The 16,680-nt window shown below is 35.2% G+C and overlaps 1 protein-coding gene across 1 annotated transcript in view; it reads left to right on the top strand.

Annotated features, from left to right (window-relative positions):
* Positions 1 to 6,359: 6,359 nt before the first annotated feature.
* The window catches only part of GNAT3 (G protein subunit alpha transducin 3), a 94,234-nt gene continuing 83,913 nt past the window's right edge, over positions 6,360 to 16,680 (top strand). The window contains exon 1 of the mRNA XM_072653200.1: positions 6,360 to 6,530. Within this exon, the coding sequence (XP_072509301.1) occupies positions 6,413 to 6,530 (118 nt within the window). The 5' untranslated portion in view covers positions 6,360 to 6,412. The remainder of the gene's footprint in view (positions 6,531 to 16,680) is intronic.

Genomic DNA, 16,680 nt, shown 5'->3' with positions numbered 1-16,680 from the left:
AGGAGATCAGGTAAGGTTTCTTGTAAAAGGTGAGGTTGTAGATGGAGTTGGAAGAAAACCAGAAAAGTCAAGAGGCAGAGATGATGAAGAAAAACATTTCAGGTGTGGCGAACCTTTGGCCTCAAGACCACATATGGCCCTTTTGGTCCTCAAGTGTAGCCTTTTGACTGAATCTGTAAATTCTGTGAAGTTTGTACTCAGTGACCTTGAGGCTGCAGGTTCCCCACCATTGGGCAATGGAATACCACCTGGTAAAAATATCTAGAGTCAGCGGATGAAGTATCTTTTTTGAGTAAGAACAAGGAGACCAGCATCACTGAATTGTAGAAGATGTTGTAAGGAGTAAGTTATAAGAATATTGAATGCCAAATGGAGAATTTTGTATTTGATCCTGAAGATTACTGTAGCTCATTGTCATTTACTGAATACAAGGTGACATGGTCATATCTGTATTAAGGGAGATTAATTTGACAGCTGAATGGAGGATGGAGTGGATTTAAGTGACAGTTAAGGCAGAGAATTTAAGAATAGGACTATTATAAAAGTCCAGGTGTAAGGTGCTGAAGGCCTGTACCACTATGACAGCAGTGTCAGAGGAGAGAAGGAAGCAAATACAAGAGATACTAGAAGGTAAAATTGACAGAACTTGGTAAAAGATTGGATACAGGTAGTGAAAGAGGGAAGCTTAGAATGGGGGGAGTGTTTGGAGGACAAGGTAGTGATTTTAATTTTGGAAATGTTGAACTTTATATGCCTACAGGACATCCATTTCAAGATGTCTACTAGGTAGTTAGAAATTAGAGAGTGGAGGCCAGAGAGACTATGGCTGAATAAGTACATCAGAATTATCAGCACAGAGATAATAATTGAATTCATGGAAGTTGATGAGATAATGAAGTAAAATAATATGGAAGGAGAAGAGAAGAGGACACAGAACAGAGGCCTGTGGAATGTTCACGGTTAGGGTATATGACCGGCATGAAGATCGGACATAGTAGATTGAGATGGAGCTGTTAGACATATAGGAGAAGACTGAGAGAGAGTGATGTCATGAAAACCTAGAGAGAGAAAAATATCACAAAAGAGTAATCAGCAGTGTCAAAGTCTGATGAAAAGTCAAGTAGGACACGAACTGAGAAAATATCATCACAATGGGCAACTGAGAGACCATTCGTGACTTTGGGGAGAGCAGTTTCAGTTGAATACTGAAGTCCAAAATTGGATCGTAGAGTGACAGGATTGTCACAGTGTGGATGAAGACAAAGGTTTGATTAACGAGGCCTAAAGAATGGTGAAAAAACAATAGACTGATCAGATGAGAGCATTTCTGAGTTTATAAACGTGGAAATGGAACATTGGGAGTGATGGAAAAATCAAGAGGATGAGCATTTCTAAGTGTGGTTGAGATGGGGTGTGGGAGTAGGTCATGAAAAGTTGAGGAACTGGGAAGCAGGACTGTTTGAAGAAGTCATAATGTGTATGGTGAAGTCTTCTAGTTAAGAAGAAAAAACTATGAGCCAGGCACTAAATTCTGATGAAAGGAAAAAATGTCTTGGAGGTTGATAGACAACAACTACCATGATTTTTATGGGATAGTAGGTATGGATTCGGTTAACCTGAAAGAAAGAGAGGTGACTGAGTGATGATGGTAGAAAGTGAGTTTGGAAGTGGCAATGGGATCAAGGATTCCAATTCCCACACCTGGACCAGTAATCAGGGGAGTCAAGGAAAGTGCAACCAGTGCTGAAAAGGGTGGCTAGAAACTGTTTATCAGGAGGGGAGTCATTTCAGAGTGAGAATCAGAAGAAATAAGTGGGAAAGAAAAAGATTAAAATGAAAGTCAATTTGGAACCTACGGAGGACATTATTTCACTGAACACAGTGGAAAGGGTGAGCACCTTTAGAATGTGACAGTGGGAAGGTAGTGCTGAGGGGGATGAAGCTAGGGAATGGGCACTGGGGGATGGAGAATAGGATTTCTATAGCATCCAGAGCATCAGCATCTGAGATTTTGGCTGGGAGCGTTTTAATTATTGCTGAATAAAATCAGGAATGTTATTAACATCACTAGGGGTTCAGTCTCAAGGTGGTGTCCTCCCTTTATGTTTGGAAGTTCAGACAATGAGATGAGTACTGGATAGAGGAAATGAAATAGGATTTCTCTCCCATCCTTGCAGGTAGCCCAGACCAGGCCAGAAGACAGGCAGAGAAAGAAGGAAGGAATAACATCTCTCTGATCATCTGCTGGCAGGAAGAGGTCAGACTAACACAATAAAGTTCAGTCAGAACTAAACAGTGAAAACCAAGTGAATGAAAATGTTTTTACAGTACAAGACCCTTGAATGATAGTGTGTCCTTAATGAAGAAATACAACACATTTACCTAAATGAAAATTCCATGAAGTGTTCAACCAGTATACTGCTACCATGGTGAATGCATGGTGCCTGTGATATAGTAGACAGACAGCTGACCTCCAAGTGGGGAAAGGTTGGTGTAAAGTTGTTCCTTTGATCTAGACTGGTTTTGTGAGCCTGGACAAGGCTCTGCAGTGTTCTGAGAACTATGTGTTGCAGAAACAAGGCCCATTTGCATGAAGAGAGGTACTCTCCTCATCTGGGAATTCCGTATAGTAACATTATCCCGGGTCCAGTTCCTATTACTGCTAATTATGGCAATAAAGCCTAGAGCTAATATACAAGAGAGAGATTTATTTTAAAGTTCAATTGTTCCCAACTACTTGTAGAGATTCAATGACTTCAATCTTTATCGTTTCCTACATAGAATAACTATGAAGCACAGTTCTTCCCAATTTTGTAAAGTTATTTGGTATTGGCCATGCCCAGCTATTCGCAATGATGTATTCCAATGGTATAAGAATACATCTGTTTGTATGTATGGGTAGTGAACTGAATAAAGGAATCTAACCTTTTGCCATTTCACAGGGATGCCATGAAATTTTCACTTATGAGATCATAGATTTAGAGCAGGAAGTACATGAAGGAATGAATAGATGACTGGATAAATAAATGGATAGATAGATGGATAGTTGGATGAATAAATGACTGGAACAGCATTTATTAAATCTTTTTATGTGCCAGATATTGTGGTAAGCCCTAGGGATTCAAATAGGAGTTTGCATTCTAAAAAGGGAGACAATATTATAAGTTTCAGAATCAAGTTATGTGGAAGGGCCCCATAGTCTTTAGTGTGAACTTAGTCCCCTCATATAATTATTTCCCCATTTTAAAGATGAGAGAAGTGAGCCTAAGAGAATTTAAATGACTTGCCTATAATTACAAAGTTAGTATGAGAGGCAGGATTTGCAACTGAGACTTCTGATTCTGTCAATTACTATATGCACTGTGCCATGTTGTCTCCCAGTCAAATTAACACTGTTATTGATTTTTTAAGGTTGATTGACCAGTCAAATGAGTGAAAACAGTCAAATACATTTTGTGTCTATACAAAATAACTGGTAGCAAAGACCACTGGGGGGCTAACCTATGTTGTAGTAGTTAGATGTTGGGCATCGGGTCAGGAAGACCTGAGTTCAAATTCTGCCTTAGACATTTATTGTGTGACCCAAAGCAAGTCACATCCCTTTTATGCCTCTCAGAGAGGCTGGAAGTCATTCAGAGTCTCTCTTAGTGTCCTTATCTGTAAAGTGGGTATAGTAATAACAACTATTTTACAGGGTTATTGTGGAGATCAAGTAAGATAATAGATATAAAGTGCTGTGCAAACCTTAAAGAACTATATTAATTCCTAATGTTGTTTTTACATTGATTCTGCAAATGGATTCTCTGCTCCATTATCATGGAGTGAGGACTGGGGGCTTGAGTTTCATTAGAAAACTATATCATAAACTCATGTTTACAGTGTATATCAGTGAAGGGAAGCAATGGAGTAAACGGGGATAACCCACTTTAAACCTAAGGAGAAATATTGACTATTGGACTAAAGCATATGACCAATGGGAACCAGACTCCCCCAGGTAGTGCCTGCTCTTTTATATTATGCACGCACATGAATAACTATGTTGTGTTGTTCCAGTTCACCATTACTTGGTTAGGATAAAGACCCCAAGCAAGATCTGCAGTCTTCTTCCATTCCAAGTATTCACCAATTTGTAGCCTTCTTATTCCTATATTTAAGTAAGACACTTTGGTTTCCCTCTTCTTGGAATGTTCTTTCTTTTTCCTTTTACCTTGGGGATTTTGATTTGAGCATTAAAGAAACTCTTTTAATGCGTACATTCTTCTTATGTTTCCTGAGTTATCAGAATTTACTATTTACATTTGTCTGTCTGCTTACACAATTCCTTGTGGAATCAGGTGCTCTGTTCGAACAGGTGGGCTTTTGCATATTCATATTGCAAGAAAATATGGTGCTAAGTTAAATATACTTTCCTGTTTTGTTTATTTTTTTCATATAAAATGATTAGGCTGAGTATATGACCATTGCCTAAAACATTTTTGTTCTTATCAATCAAGAGAAATGCCATGATATTTTAAAGCAATATATTATAAATGTGAGTATATATGAATATATAGTTATATATGTATAGACATGTAATGTATACATACATGTGTTCTTACATGTACATACATGTGAGTAGTGTATATACATATGTACATACATATGCATTCATATATATAAATATAAATATATATATATAAAATCAAAGTGATGGCATGATCAAGTATCAGATGGAAGTCTAGACAATGATAGTTCAAATCCTTCCTCAGAAATTTACTTATATTGCAAGTGCAACTCATAAACCCTCTGTCAATGAGCTTTATCATCTGTAAAATGAGGGGGTAATAATATCTATAGCAAGTATATCACAGGGTTGTGTGACAGTCCCATGAGATAATGTATATAAAGTGCTTTTAGAAACTTTTAAGTGCTATGCCAATAAATTATTTACATGTGTTTATACAGATGAACATTTACACATATTTAAATATACATGGTACATATATACATATACATATATACATACATTCATATATACTTTCTATATATATATATACATATATACATGTATTTCACATGACCCAACTGTGTACATGGGGAGGAAAACTTTAGGTTAAATAAGCATCACCTTATTTTTATGAAAATTTCTTGTGTTTTAAATATTAAGTTCACGTGATCTAGATTTTCAATTTCTATTTTATTCAATATGGTATAACATGGGAAGCCTGGGAAAGATACAAATGAGTATATGGTGTTTTTATCTATAAGAAAAAAAATTATTCAAAACTATTATATTTCCCACACCATTTGGCTCCAATTAAGAAATTATCTCATCCAATGTAGCAATTGGTGCTTTAGTGCCAGTCAGAATTAATGTACTCCCCAAAGTGAGTAATAATGCCGCGTTCCAGACACAATCAACATTCAGTGAATGCTAATGAGTTGACTTTCTCAGACGCAGTGATAGACTCAACTGGTGTAGATGGACTATTTAAACACAAAAATCAAGAATTTAGTAGCCCCAACTGATGAATACCATATTTGTAGGAATTTGGAACCACATAAAAATATAAGAATTGTATTTCTATTTTTCCTGCATGTTTAAGTGAAAGATGCAATGAAGTCTGAGGAATTAAAAAAAACAAACAAACATCTTTCAGGAATTAGAAATTACAATAAATTGTCATGATGTGTTTATGAAATCTAAACGTACATTAATACCATAATCTTCAAAAAATCTGTGTAACAATATTATTTTCATAGAATAAATCATTTCCATTTTTAGCACTTCTCTTTCTAGAGTCATAGGATAATAGAATCACACATTTAGAACTAAAAAGGAACTAAGAAATCATCTAGTCCAACACCTTCATTTTATAAATGGCAAAACTGAAGCCTAGGGAAGTTCATTGACTTGCCTAACGTCACCCAAATACTAAGTGGCAGAACTGGATCCAAACCCAGTTCTCCTGACTTCAGATCCACTAGACTTTAGAGTTTTCATTTCACTCTGGAAAAAAAGAAGAAAGTGAACCACTTAAACAGGAAACACTTTTCCATCTCCAAAGCTCTTTCACATTTGAGGCTCTTTTTTAAAGTTGTGGTGCTATCCAGATTCGGCATGCTTTCTTTTAGTGGATATAATTAGTCTACTCCCCATCAACCCTCACCCTCAAAGAAATATTCCCCAGAGGATCACTAAAGTGCCATGTAATTTGAAAGCCTAATGAATTTCCCCTTCAGATTCCCTGGGTCAGGTGACAGACTGGAAAGCAATTCTTTAGTCAAAACAGGACCTATAGATAGATGATTGGAGAGACAGTTTGGGACTTCTGCATAGTACTCTTCTCACACTGTGTATTTGGCCTACAGCTGTGCAACTGGTTGTAATATTTTATTTTTAAAGAATAAACTGATTATCCAACAATTCAACATGGGGAGTGGAATAAGTTCTGAGAGTAAGGAATCAGCCAAAAGATCAAAGGAACTTGAGAAAAAACTTCAGGAAGATGCAGAGCGAGATGCCCGAACTGTAAAGCTTCTCCTATTGGGTAATATTTCTCTTAATTCATATTAAGAATAATTTCCATGTTTTAAACTTAGTCTCAAAGGTAAACATTTTGCAAAGTTTTATATAAAATATTAATGCAGATCTTCAACTATATATCACATGCTTTGTGAAATATGAAAAATCATATTTTCTATTATTTTATTTATGGGACTTTATCAAAATACAGCCTAAATTGTCTAGAAAGCTAAAATAGTAAAGCTAGAATAGCTTAAATGTTTTTCTCATGTCTCTTTAAGGTCTTTAGATGGCATATGTGAGTTTTTATTTTTGAACAAATATTAACAGACCAACAATAAACGCAGCCAGAGTTAAGAGTATCTATCCACTGAATAACATACTGTCACAATTTTCACTTTGAGAATTTCCCCTCATTCACCTCATTCTCTATTGGTCAGATTTTAGAAGTTGAAAATTAAATGAACAAACATATTGCGTTATGGGGTGTGTGTGTGTGTGTGTGTGTGTGTGTGTGTGTGTGTGTGTGTTCATAATACTCTAATAATTCAAATGTTGATCTTTTTAAAGATATTATTGAACACGTAGACATGAAAAACAAAAGACATAAAAAACAAACATTTATTAGGACTATGTACTTCCTTAGTGAAAACTGAATTTTGTAGGGAAAATATAGTGTTACCTAACTATTCTCTCTAATAATTAATAATAGCATTAATATTGTACTTCAAGATTTGAAAAACAGTGTATGTTATCTTATTTGATCATTTCAATCTATGATGCTCTATAAGTAATAATATATCTTTTAAATTCATTTTTGTTACATTCAAAATGTCTTTAATTAAATGCCATAAATAGAATGTGTAATTTAATGGAAGTTTGAACCAAAATTCTTGCAGAGAACGAGCTAAGAAGCATCAAAATGAACGCATTTTAAATTCATCTCTTCTCACAGATATCCTGGGTTAATTGTCTTACAAAATAACAAAGTCATTTTATTACTCTTTATTTACTACCCAGGCCTTGAAAGAAAGAACAAATAAGAAAGTCTTACATGTATGAGCTATATGCTGTTTAACTTTTTGCCTGAATCTTGCACTTTTCACTTCAATGGTCACTTGTGACAAATGCTTGGTATTAAACATGTATGATGAAAAGATTTCCAAAATTGGAATTCTGATGTAAGAAGTGGATTTGATTCATCCCTTTTCAAGACATGTATTAAAAGAAGCAGGGGGCATGGGGGCAGGAAGGCAATAGAGATGGAAAGGAGTAAAATACTACTTCTTGGTGAGATTTTAGGAAATAGAACATTGGATTTTTCATTTAAATTTAAGAATTGGGATGTTTCACACTAAAAATGCTATATGTATATGTGTATGTATGTATGTGAGTGTGTGTATATATATATATATAAATATTTTATTTGTGCATATTTATATACAACATTCACGAATGTATACCCCCCCATATATATATGTCTATACCAGTATAAAAATCATGTGTGTATATTTATAATTATGACCAGTTTTATCCCTGACTAATGAGGCTACTTTTTAAACTCACCTTGGGATCCACAAAAACTGTGGTTTGTAAAGTCAAAGAAATCATTTTCTTTTTCTCTCAATGTAGATTCTTTGATTGTGAGCATGATCACAACACTCCTCTGTATTCGCGCCTTCATTTAATCAATATTTATGAAAGGCCTGTTTTGTTCAAGGCTGCAGTATTTTTTAATAGTCTACTATGAAGTCCCATCTGGACTGGTGGAGAGAAAGCTGGCCCAAGAAGAAGGAAAACCTATGTCTAAGCTCCCCTTTCATCACCCGTTGACCATACATACATACATACATATGTACACACACAGAGCTAACTATACATACATACACACATACACATACACACACAAATATCAGAGTAGAATAGAAGACCAGTCATCTCATGCTCACCAGGGTATTTTTAGAGGTAGCTCTGCCTCAATTTTTACAGCTATAGGATGGGGGTAATAATACCTACCTTCCAGGGTTCTTCTGATTATCACATTAAATATGATTGAAAAAGGCTTAGTATAGTGCCTGACACATAGTAGGTGCTTAACAAATGTTTTTCCTTTCTTGTGCTTTTCTTTCACACTGAACAAATAATATGCACGAAACCTATATTTATAATTATTTCTAAAAGCTAAATCTCTGCTATTCCTTTTGTAGCCATAATTCTTCTCACCTGTGAAAAATCTTACCAAAGAGCTGAATTAATCAGGACAAAATCCAATTCTTTTAAAGAAAGTGGACAAATGAAAATTCTACAGAGCTAAATAATCTCTCCTCTTTCTGTGTGTGTGTGTGTGTGTGTGTGTGTGTGTGTGTGTGTGTGTGTGTGTGTGTGACTAGAGCTCAGGGCTTGGATTCAGAAAGATCTGAGTTTGAATCTAGCCTCAGACACTTACTAGCTTGGCAAATTGTTAAACTCTCTGGTTCTCAAATTTTCTCATCCACAAAAGGATAGGACTGGACTCAATTGCATTTAAGGTCGTGCATAGCTCTAAATTTATGATCCTATTTTTAAAAGCCTCTGCTCAATATTCTCCTTTCTAAAAATCAAACAGTCCAAGTGCTTGCTGTGTGCAAAGTAGTATGTTTGGGGCTATGGAACAAACAAAAATAAATCAGATATAGTTCTTGCCTACTGAACTAAATGAACCCAGTTCCTTTATTCATAGTGGCTCTTCACCCTAACACAATGGATTGTAATGTATTATATTGCTCTCCTCTGGATCCGATCTGGGTTCTTTTTGTCATGCTTCTGTAGTCAAGAGCAAATTAGCAAAGTATTCTAAGAAAGTTCTTAAGTGATGTCAAGTACGGACAGAGAATTATCTTTGTTTCACATGTACAAGTACTATGATTCCTATTCTACATTGTCCATTTGTGTGTGTGTGTGTGTGTGTGTGTGTGTGTGTGTGTGTGCTCTTGGGGGGCAGGGGTGGGCTAAAGTGATGAGAGGAGTGTGGAGGTAGGACACAAATATTACTCAAGATGGTTTGTCCTTCTTGCCAATCTTATTCTACCAAAGGCATAGTTGTGCAACTGATTTATATCACTTAATTAAGTTGAACTGAATGTTTATATCCATATACTTTACATTCTTGGACTGTTCATTTTGAATTGGGTTCTAATTCTTCGTGATCTAACTGTTCCACATGATTTGGGGTAAGCATTCAATGTTAGGTGTCTTCTCTCTATAATGATCAAATACATCATGTAAACATGACACGTTTACAATGCACCCTTATGGGGATCTGTTCAACTTGCCCCCATCATGCTTATGCTGAATCATGAACAGTGAATGAGCACTCTTATGTGACCTAGACCCCTTCCTTCAGGTTTCTGATTGTATCACGAGGAATGGATGGTCAGACTTACTCATGTTGAAAGACATTATTCTGTCCTTTCTGCTCATAGCTACGAATCATATGAACTTTTGCAAGAGTGTATTTTTCCCAGCACTATGTCTACACAAAGTCCTCAGACATTTAAAAATCTTCATCTGCTGACTCTTCCCTTTCTCTCTGCTCTTCCTGCACTCTACCTGCCTCTTATGCATTCAGTGATGATCCAAGTAGAGCGGTCTCTTTTCTGTTTCTTGCATGTGCTACCCCATCTTCAGTCCCTGTGCCTTTTAACAGTTTGCCTCCCCTGCCTGGAAAACTCTCTCCTCCCCACCACCTCATAGTTTCCTTGGCTTCTTTAGAGTCTCACCTTCAACAGGAGGCCTCTCCTGGGCCCCATAGGCAATAATGCTTTTCCTCTGAGATCATGTCTCTTCCATTTACTCTTGTACGTACATATGAGTATATACACATACATGTATGTAAGTAAACACACATATACACACACTGTCACTTACATATATTATGTACTCAATAAATATGTGAACTCTTTAGAGGCAGGGACTTTTTTATTTTGTTTTGTTTTATTTTTTTGGTATCTCCAATTCTTACCACAGTATCTGATACAAAATATGCTCTTAATAAATTTGGTTTTATTCATATTATCCTAAGTAGCTTACGATCATCTAGGTGTTTAAATTATAGGGTATGTCCAACACTTCACTTATAACAGACACCGAGATATGTAGCTATTGCTTCAAGGACATGTACCATTCAGCAATATTGAACACCATCTTCATGTTTGCCATAAAATTTTATTATTATAAATTATCTTGCATACAGGTACTTGTTTATCTCTTTTATAGATTGTCTACAGTATTATGAAAGATGTCACTTTCTTCAGTAAAAGATAGTTTGCTAGTAAATGCTAAACAAGAAATTGATATTTTTATAGCACTTTATAACTGCCATTAAATCTCTAATGTCACTTGATTAAAAATTCACCTACAGCATGCCATGAGCAAAGATATATTTGAGGAATATACGTGATGTCAAATACACAAGTTGTTCCAAATGTGGTTTGGGGAAGAAGGTGATTGTCAAATTTAAAAGAATTCATGCATTTCCTTTTTTGTTTGCTTGAAGTTCTATCTACTAACAAATTACTTACATTGTTTATCCAAGGGTTATTTGGATGAGTTTCACTGTACCTATAGATTTTGCATAAGGCCCATCTTTTTGCTTATCCTGCTTTGAATTTCATATAGAAGCTGGTCCCATCCCTATCCAGCTAGTCATTCTTTGTAATACAGAACAGCAACAATAATAATGAAAAAAAAGCAGTTCAAGAAAACCAATGAATATATCCATTAAAGCTGATGGCCTATTCAGTATTCCCAATGTAGCATCCTACCTCTGTAAAGAAGGAAGGGAAGTGCATTCCTTCATTTTTTTATTTGAGACCAACTTTACTCATTATAATGATACAAAGTTCTCTCCACCCTGCCTTCCTCCCTCCCCTCATCCTCTCTCATTCTTTCAATATACATTATTGCACTCACTGAGTATATTGTTTTTCTGAATTCTGCTTGCTTTGTGCCAATTCATATGTCTTTTCAGGTATTGATTTTCAATAAGATCATAGGACCCTCATCGATGGTATTCTGGTTCTCTTTTTCTGTAAATTATGAGGGGTTTTTATCCTATTTTGTCATTTTATGAAGCTGAAGTTGCAGAGATAGAAAATAAAGGAAGACCCTTAGAGTTCTGGAATAATTTGAACTGATTTCTTTAAAGATTTGGTTCTAGTTATTTAGAAAATAGAGTCATGATTCAGTGTATTTTATAAGAATGAAAAAAAACCATATGTGATCAATCCTTTGTTACTTTAAACATCTGTGATTTTTATCAGTATGGATATTACCTTTTTTGAAATAGGTCACAATCCATCTGTGTCAATTGTCATTGAGAGATACTTTGGAAAGATGTTTTGTCATGTTATAACTTACCTGGTTGGTGAACTTCTCCATGCTTAGCTACTGCCCCTTGGACAGTAGACCACAGTTTATAACTGTACCTATGCCCAAAGTGTTTCCATAAAATAGGTGCTACCTCAAGTTGAGGTCCAACAGCATTGCTTTTAAGACATTTAAGTAATATTTTAGTGGAAGACATGATAAATAGATTTATTGAATTAGAATCATAAAAGACACCAAAAGTCATCAAATCCAACCCTCTCATTTTGTAGTTGAGAAAATGAAATCCTAAAGGGATTCAATGACTCACCCAAGATCACACAGGCAGTAATTGGCAGAGTTGAAATTAGAACCCAGATCCTTTGTCTCAGAATTCCATGCTCTTTCCAATGTACCTACCACTCAAATATATTATCAAATCTATATCTTATCATCATTTTAAATTTTCTAAACTATTCCTTTGGAAATAATCTCTCTAAATCTGATTATAAATATTCAGAAGTATATGAATGTTCATTCAAGTGCCAAAGTATATGTTTCTACCTGTCAGCTGAGATTATACAGAGAAGTACCTTCTTACTCATAGTATATTTCAGCATCCAACGGTTACCTGTCCAACATTGTAGGTTGGTACCTTCAGAGGGGATACAAAACTAAGGTGAACCACAAAAATGCACTAGCCCGTGGTTTTGCCCTCAAGTATACTTTGGAATTATGCAAGGAAAGTTACAAAATTCTTCTTACCCTTTCGCCCAGGCTGCCTCTATGTATCTGATCTTTATCCCTGAAGGGGATAATTGAAAACAAGAAAAGAACCATCTACATTCACATGTTTATAGCAACACTAATTGAAATAGCAAAAAGTTGGAAAGGAACTATGCCAAATGATTGAAAAAAACATGGAATATGAATTGTTATGTCTTAAGGAACAATGAATATGATGAATTCAGAAAAATAGGGGAAGATTTGTAAAATGTGATGCAGGGTGAACAAAGCAGAACCAAATGAACTATGTACATGATTATAAAAATAATATTAACAAAGAATTTTTAATGGTTAACAAAATTATATAAAAATATTAGATGATGCCTGCATTGACTTAGAACAGTGCCTGGCACATAGACAGTACTTGATAAATGTTGACTTCATGACTTTAACTTAGCTGTTTTCAGGGATTCAATCATTGTACTTGAGTTTTTGAATGAAATGTCAGAAAAAAATTCCAGTGAAAAGAAATATTTAATAGATGGGGAGAATATCATTTTGGCTCTAAAAGTCCAAGATACTATCAAATTAAAAAATATTTCCCAGAATCCCTTGTAGTACACCTAGAGAGAGGCAGAGTCTCTCTCTCATATCACCTTTCCAAGAATACTGAAGTTTCAGCTGAGATCCAAAACTTCAGATATTCCCAAACTAGACTTTCTAACCTGGAGTTTAAACCCTTGAAGGGGGTAAAGAATGAGAGCAAACATGAAAGACACCTGTGTAAAAACAATGACACAAAATATCATTTGTAGCTTGTGAAAATGAATCTAAATACAATGTTTCTAGATAGTTCAAATGTCAAAAATATAATTTAAAATCATTGCTAGATTTTACAATGCCAATTAGAATTTTTGTGGTTTTATCCTTCCCCAGATACCATAATCCATATTAAAAGTAAAATAAAATAAATGCCCTTCACCTCTAATTCAAGTGCTAATTTATAAGTAAATAATTTATAAGTAAATAAATTTATTAATCTAATTTATAAGTAAATAAATTAACAGATTTCTAGTTTGACAACAATTAATAGATTCAGTCATTTATTGGAAAAATATTTATGTTGAGCGTCTTATATAGATAGATGAAACGTTCTCTGGGCTCAAAGTGTTTGTAGAAAAAAGTACAGATCCTGGCACTTGGTAAGTGCTTAATAAATGTTAATTGATTAAAATAATATATTTTAATATATTTATCTCGATACACAAATTATAAATTAATGCTTTCAAATATTAAATAATTTAAATAACATTTTATAAAAAACATTAATGTATGACTATTAAAGAAAGCTTAAATTCTAATACTATTTATTGTTTATTGTGATAACTTCCATCCAAGCAGATCTATACATGGAATTCTACACAAATGGAACTCCAGAAATAGATATGACACATGAAAATGCAATTGGGAATGTGGGACATGGGAACTAGGCCTAGAAAGGTTCAAATGGATAATGCCCTGAAAAGGTCTAAAATTAAGGCCTAATTGACTGCCAAAGACTAATCGCAGTAAAACTGAAAAGAAGTGTTTGGGCCAAATAGTGGAGGAAGTGGAAAAGAAATGATATCTTACCCCTCTGGCACTTACTCAAAGATGCATAGAAATGAGCTTGACAGCAAAAAAAAAAAAACAAAATTAAACAAAAAATCTAGATATGAAAGTCCACTGATAATAGGAGCTGTACTCACGATAGTCACATGATACAGACACAGAGCATCATTGCTCCCATTTTAAAGATGAAAAAACTGTTATTCACAGAGGTTAAGGGCTTTACCTGGGATTACACAGCTTTTAAGTGTCAGAGGCCTAGATTTCATTTTATTCCAAGCATAGCACTAATTCCATTCTATTGCCTCAATGCCCCTAGAAACATAGTTAAAATCTTCATTTATTTCTTCTTGCTTTCTGGTCTTACAGGGAACATAGAATGTTTGCATGGGGCATTGGACACAGTGAGAAAATAGTGGAGTGACTGATAATACTCCTCTTTCCCCTATCTCGAAAATTTTATTCTTAATCATTATATCTATCTCTAAGTAATATAATTTTTGCTTCTGACTCTGATTGTGACAAATATTTGATGAAATAATCCCCTCAATGCTAGAGAACACATATTCCTGAGGGGGAGAAGGAAAAAGAGCTTCCTCAGCTCTCTCCTTGGAATTATCCACCTGGATAATATTGATAATCTTCTTTATGTTCCAGCATTTGTGAATTAGTGCCTGGCACATTGTCACTATTTAATAAATGTTTGTTGAATTAACTTGAATGGTACCCAGCCTGCTGGTACAAGCAATCAGGGAGGATAATCCAAAGAATCAAGAGCTCCTATAATCTCTAGCCCAGGTCCTGCTATTCCTATCCACGTTACTTTTGACTGATGCAGTCTGAGACAGCATTGCCTTGATTTGTATCTTCTTGGTAGGGGAGGAGGAAAGATTATGAATTGAATTCAACAAGCACTGGTTGAAATCCTGCTGTGAACAAGTTGCTGAGCTAGATTCTGGGAATACCAAGGGAAAAAGGAATGTTTAGTTCCTGACCTCAGTGAGCTTACAAGCACAAGAAAGTAGATATGACACACATACAAAAAATTATGATACAAAATAGAATGTGAAAAGGCAAAGGATTGACTCAGACCAAATAAATGCCTTAAAAATATTTGAGGAGGAGAAATTATTTTCAGTTGTGGGGTGAGTAGGTGGAAAGGTTCTTAGAGGAGATGGGACTTGGTTCAGGCCTTGAAATTTGAAAAACATCTTAACATCTAGGTAACAATAAGTTGAAAAAATGTGCTTAGTTATCTGCAGAATATTATGTACTGTATTGTGAAAAATGTAAATTTCTTTTTAAGTTGTGAAATATAATTTCCATGCTTTTCAATTAACGCCAACAATCTCTGAATCAAAAATTTGCATTTCATGATCTGTTGGAGTATATTTTATTTGAAAAGTTTTGTTAAAAGTATCCTTTACAACAAATCAGACTGTCTTGGAGAGTTAAATGATGTGATTTGTCATACTTATAAGGGATACTACTTGTATTTTTGCATTGCTATTATGAGATTACTTTAAAAATCACCTAAGGAATTGAGTTTTTCCCTCTGGATATAGGTTTTTCCCAAGGGTATTTCCTCCTCCTTCTCATCTCACTCTTTATTCTCTCTCCTGGTAATCTCATCAACTTCTATGGATTTAAAGAGGGGCTACCCCTTGCAGATGACTCCCTAATCTATACATCCAATCCTTGTCTTTCTCTTAAACTTCACTTTTGAATCACCAAGTGCTTATCAGATGGTTCAAAATGGATGTCCCAAAGACATCTTAACCTCCACGTCTAAAACTGAACTCATCATCATTCTTCCTGAACCACCCTCTCTTCCATATTTGCCCATTTCTTTTAAACATCGCCGTTCTTATTTGTACATCTTGGCAATATCCTTGACCCTCTCTATGTCTCTCTCCACACATCTGCTCAGTTGACAAATCTTGTTATTTCTACGTTCATAAAGTGTCTTACATCTCACCCCTTCTCTAGTCTCACTTTCTGCCATTTACGTTCAGGCTCATTACTTCTTGCCTAGATTATTTCAACATCCTTCTGTTTTGTCTTCTGCCTCAAGTCTCTCCCTCCTCCAGTCCATCCTACACACTGCTGCTAAAATAATTTTCCTTAAGGGCAGATTTAACCACATGATTCTTACTCAAATAACTTCCATTAGTTTCCTGTTCTCTCTGGGTTACCATATAAACTACTATGTGTAACTTTTAAGGCTCTACAGAACCTGGCTGCAACCTATCTTTCCAGCCTCATTGAACATTCCTCTTCTTCCCACACTTAATTCAGGTAAAGTGACCATCTTACTTTTCCTGACCTAGGATACTCCATCCCTGTCTCCATAACTTTGCACTGGGTACTCTGGCCCTGGAATGCTCAGAATTCTCTTCCTTAAAGATGCAGTTCACTTTTGTCCATGTTAATTAACTTATCATAATTTCTAGATTAAAAAGTCATTTAAATCAGCTGCTTGATCTTATCTAGTACAT

This window comes from Notamacropus eugenii, chromosome 3 (genome assembly GCF_028372415.1).
Source record: "Notamacropus eugenii isolate mMacEug1 chromosome 3, mMacEug1.pri_v2, whole genome shotgun sequence".
In the NCBI taxonomy this organism is placed as follows: Eukaryota; Metazoa; Chordata; class Mammalia; order Diprotodontia; family Macropodidae; genus Notamacropus; species Notamacropus eugenii.
This window is presented reverse-complemented; position numbering and strand designations above follow the sequence as displayed.